Here is a 4825-nt window from a genome sequence, read left to right on the forward strand (position 1 = left end):
AGCAAATATATAATTTATCCCGTCTGGTGTTCATTTCAATTTAATTTTTGATTAAAAGACTCGATATGCACTTTTTCGTAAAATTTACATTTTTAAACTTTCACTCTTTTCCTAAATTATTAAAAAGAAGAAGTCGGGTCTTTTATGCGTGATCCAAAAATGATGGTCTTTCATGCTGACTGCAGAAAGAAAGATGGCTGCCAAGAGAAGGACATAATCCTAGGGGGTGAAAATATTTTACATATACTTTACATCAATTTATATATACACACGCGCATACATTTCTAGGGTGTTTTCAAATTAGGTTTCAGTAACCACCGAGTTCAGATCACAAGTTATTCAGTGCGTGCCGAGTGGCTCAAAAGTCACAAATGTACAAGTTAACCATGAGAACCCATAGGATTTCTGCTCACCATTGGCGGGTAAATGACAAAACTGTACTGATAATAGTACTGTCAATTTAGATATCATAACTATAACCACAAAGCGTTATGATGGGTGTTTAAAATGCTAGATGAGGAAGAAGGGCCTCGCACGAGTCCCAACGTAATTCGCGAACTGGTTGAAACTGATTAATATTTAATAAATAATTAATAAGAATGAAAACTTTTTTAGGAGGTATTTCTAATAGCTTAGCATCACATGCAGCCTCTACATAAGGTTCATGGGATGTGGATGTTGTATAAGCCATTGCACGGACCTTTAAAAACAGTAATGGAGGGCTTATTGGCCACCTGTTACCTAACCATACTTAGGACTGCAAGGCTGAAGAAGGTTAATTATAGTTGATCCTTGAGAAATGGCACTGCCCATGCCATTTATTTCTCCCCATTTCCAAAGTAATTTTCAGTAGTTCAATTGTAATAGTGTGACCAGCAAGAGGTCACATAACCGGTCATATAACCCTAATAAAGATCTCTGATGAGTGAGCTACATTGATGCACTGTAATGTTATATTCGCACGCCAATGTGCGTTGATGAAACCGTAAAATAAAACCTAATGTTTGGCTCAGTCTCAAGCAAGTTATTTTTTCAGTATTTCTTATTAAAGAAACCCGGTGTTCCAGAATTGCTACAATATGGCGTATATAGCATAGAGAAGTGTTCGCAAACACGAGGATCTGTGATTACTCCCGTCTACTGAAGCCTTCGTTTGATACAAAGCGCAACCTATTCAATAGCTTTGCGACAACGTACGATGTTTGGCGAAATGTTCCGAGCGTGTTCCGATCCACTCGGTCACTTACTTTCAGTGATCTTCTGCAATCCCAGCACATCCTCCGGGGTGATCGTTTTGTTCGCAAGCAATTCCTCCTCTGTGGTGACGGGGACCCCGACGTCTGTCGTGTTGCAGCCCTTCTTGACTTTCATGGCCTCGGATAAATCAGGGTTCGAGTTCGCTTTGCTCCCGCGGATGCTGTGGCGGTTCTTGCCGTTGCCGGTGTCTCCGCTGCTACTGCTGCAACTACTGGGATTAACGCCGCCGGACTTCTTAGAGCTCGATGGGTCCTGGCTGTTGCCTGTGCTGGTACAAGAATAGCTCATTATCCGTTCCTCCTCCTCCACCCCCCTGCTCCCCCGGTCTAGCAAAGACACAAAACAGTCACCCTCCCACACCCGAAGGGCTGAGCAGGTCGCCCGCTTAGAGGTATTTAAATCCTCCTGTTCTCCGCTCGATCTGAATCTCTCAGGCGCTCCAACTGAGGGACGTACCACTGCACGCCGGAGGGGGTCGCCTGCCGTTCAGTGATGCACGGCGACAGCAGATAACAGGGTTTGATTTATAGTAAAAGGGAGATTTGAGTACAGCGGGCTAAATTTATAAGGAAATAGCTTTAGATAAAATTATTCGCTGAGGCTGGATTGAATTGGTCATTCTAGAATGTAGTGTGCGCCGGTATCTGTTTCGAATTCACCCCCGTTTGTCGTGTGGTATGATCCAAATTGACGCGTGAATTGTGTGAACGTCCATTAATTCAAACTCAAAACAAATAAATAAAAAAACAGCATTTTTTTTTTGTTTTTTATGGTTTATCATTTAATAGAAACTAAACGCATACAACCTTTATAAAAAGTTTTCTTTTTTAATTTAAATCTAATAAAAATTTCTAAAAGTCTTTTTTGACACCTTTACAATTCATGTGTCCACACTCTATCTAAGAAATAAAGTTTCCATAAATGTTTCGCAAAAAACATTCAGTAAACTGTTCTTAAAGTAGCCATTTTTTCTTTTATGAAAAATAAAAAAAAACTTGTTAATAATTTAAATAATCTTTAGCCCCCATAAAGTACGTTTTGTGCAATAAAATATTCTTGATGAAACCAACCTTTACTGAATTTAGTGGAGGCGTTGAAGTTATGACAATCCACAAGAGGACGCCACACGACAGTACAAAAAAAATCGTTTTTCATTCACTTATAACGGAGAATGAGATACTTATTTCCGAACACTATGAAGAAAAAAAAAGTAGCTGATTCAGGAAATAATACGAGCTTGTTATTAAGAGCTTGTATTTTCATGGTTTTGGCTAGATTTCAAAATATTCACCAAATTATATAGTAATGCTTTCTAATTAATTTTGTTTCTGCAATCCTTGAATAATCTAAAGAACTCCCGTTTTATCAATATAGTCGTGTTTAATAGCCTATTATATTAGATTATGATACCAACCCAAACTTTTATAGCTTAAAAAGCTTACAGTGATGTTCATACAGTGTTGAGTTTATTAATAACATGACTGAGAGTGTGTATGTTTGTAGAAGAGGACACTCATTTCATCTCACGGGCCTGCTGAGCTGGCTTGTCTCTTTGTCATCACGGTGTGGCTGCTCTCATCAGCAGAAATCCACGCACACACACACACACACACACACACACACACACATGCACATACAGACATTTTTACACACAACCAGAACTACATTTGACACACACACACACACACTCAAACAGAGCTTAACAGATACACACGTCATACACATTCGACACACACACCTCCACCCAGGACAACAATGTGCTGACTGCAGTCTGTGTACTGCCTTTGTTTTGCAAAGAGACCTGGGTCGAGGTTATGAGCTGAGCATCAGAAGTCATTCCACAATGAATGCTAAAACTGTTTAGCTCATTTCAAATTACACGGACTGAAAGGTTCAGGTCTATACACTGTTAAAAATCATTTTGAAATAAGATACGTTTTACAAGAGTCTTTCAGCTTCAGAATTGTTCATTATTCTGTGCCATTTCCACAATTATTTGCTCAACTGAGCAAAAATAGTTTCAATGTCAATCCTACATTTACAAACTTTCCCCCATTCCTGGATTGTTCCTGAATTGAATATAAGCTGCAATGGAACTATATATTTGTCTGTATTTAAAGCAGTATCCGCATTATTGCTTTGGAAACACACTGATTCATATTAGCATCTTTAGCACATTAGCATTGCCACGTTTTTTCATTTATGGGCCAGAAGATGGGCCAGTCTTATTCATTGCATTAATCAGATATCGCCTACAGATATCTGACCTAACCCCAGAAAACATGTAAGCAGTGGTTTGAAGTTTGCATTCAGATGAATTGGAGGCTAAAAAACTAGAAATATTCGTTATTGTTTAAATTATTGCTATTTCATCGTAGCAGGCATCAACAAATTCAAACCTTGTATGTTGTGCATATATAAAAAAGCACATATGCAAAGCAAATATATTTCAAAGCTCCCTAAAAAGTCTGTGAAAATCAAAATAGTATCGTAGCGATGTCTTCGATTCAAATCCGAAGGGCCTGAAAGGAAAATCGTGCGTTATAGTAAATGACCTTCTATGTAATTCATATAAATGTCACCTAATATCGATATCGGTGTGCATTGCTACCTTTATAGCGTAAAAGTGAAGTGATCATCAGGGAACATGAGAGATGGTCGTACGGCTGCCATGCAGCTCCATGGCCGCTCATTGGTGGAGATCACTTCATTGTAAAGAGTATGCGGAGGAAAGAAAGGCCTACAGCTCAGGTCAGAAACAAAAGGCATCCAATGCAAAATGCTGACAGCAGCCAGGGTCTGTGAGTCAGGAAGCCCCATTGAAACGGCGTCTGTATAAATAGCCCCACAGATGCCTGAGCAGGAGACCGCGTGGTGGATTCCCCCTCAACGCATACAGCTCATTCTATTGGGTAAGTCTGGTGAACCCTGTACCTCTGCCAACTTTAAACCAGATAGTGATTAAAAGCATAGTGAGCATGAAATATACAGAATGATAAGTCAATGAGCCACCGATACAATCTGAAACGCTAATTATAACTGATAGAGGTAGAGGAGATACTTGTGATTCAACAAGTATTTGAACAATCAGCCGGTTTAATTGATTCAACAGTGTTCAGGCTTGTCGCACAAAGATTGCTACATGCACATATACTTGACAACACGTACTGGGGTTTTTTTCACAGCTCCACAGTAGGACAAGTTAGTGGAAGTAGAAATGTATGAAAACTGATTATTGTTTCTAGAATTTTGTTGAACAGCGTTTGTGCGCGAACTCTTCTGACGTGATTTCTTGCACGCAGGTCAGTCAGCGCTGAGATATTTGAAACAATGGCTCTGACAAACCCTATGTCAATGCCCATGGGACCATGGAAGGTGAAGCGATTTTATTTATTTTATTTTTTTAAGAGAAGTGTTTTATTATTTTGAATAGGTCGTTTATGTATTCATGTTGTCACTTATGCCGACCAAGGCTGCATTTGTTTGAAAAAAGATAAAATAATATGTTTAGTTGCTGTTTTACTATTCCTCAAATAATGTATTTCAGTTGTTATTATTAATACTAAAA

General features: G+C 38.9%; 2 protein-coding genes across 2 annotated transcripts in view; one reads left to right on the forward strand and one right to left on the reverse strand.

The window, feature by feature from the left end:
• The window catches only part of LOC122359368 (protein unc-119 homolog A-like), a 5169-nt gene extending 3484 nt beyond the window's left edge, over positions 1 to 1685 (reverse strand). The window contains exon 1 of the mRNA XM_043259658.1: positions 1248 to 1685. Coding sequence (XP_043115593.1) covers positions 1248 to 1545 — 298 coding nt within the window. The 5' untranslated portion in view covers positions 1546 to 1685. The remainder of the gene's footprint in view (positions 1 to 1247) is intronic.
• Positions 1686 to 3904: 2219 nt separating this feature from the next.
• Positions 3905 to 4825, forward strand: part of LOC122358640 (beta-crystallin A1-like) — a 3287-nt gene continuing 2366 nt past the window's right edge. The window contains exons 1-2 of the mRNA XM_043258517.1: positions 3905 to 3969; positions 4560 to 4632. Of these exons, the coding sequence (XP_043114452.1) occupies positions 3905 to 3969; positions 4560 to 4632 (138 nt within the window). The remainder of the gene's footprint in view (positions 3970 to 4559; positions 4633 to 4825) is intronic.

Source organism: Puntigrus tetrazona, chromosome 15, assembly GCF_018831695.1.
Source record: "Puntigrus tetrazona isolate hp1 chromosome 15, ASM1883169v1, whole genome shotgun sequence".
In the NCBI taxonomy this organism is placed as follows: domain Eukaryota; kingdom Metazoa; phylum Chordata; class Actinopteri; order Cypriniformes; family Cyprinidae; genus Puntigrus; species Puntigrus tetrazona.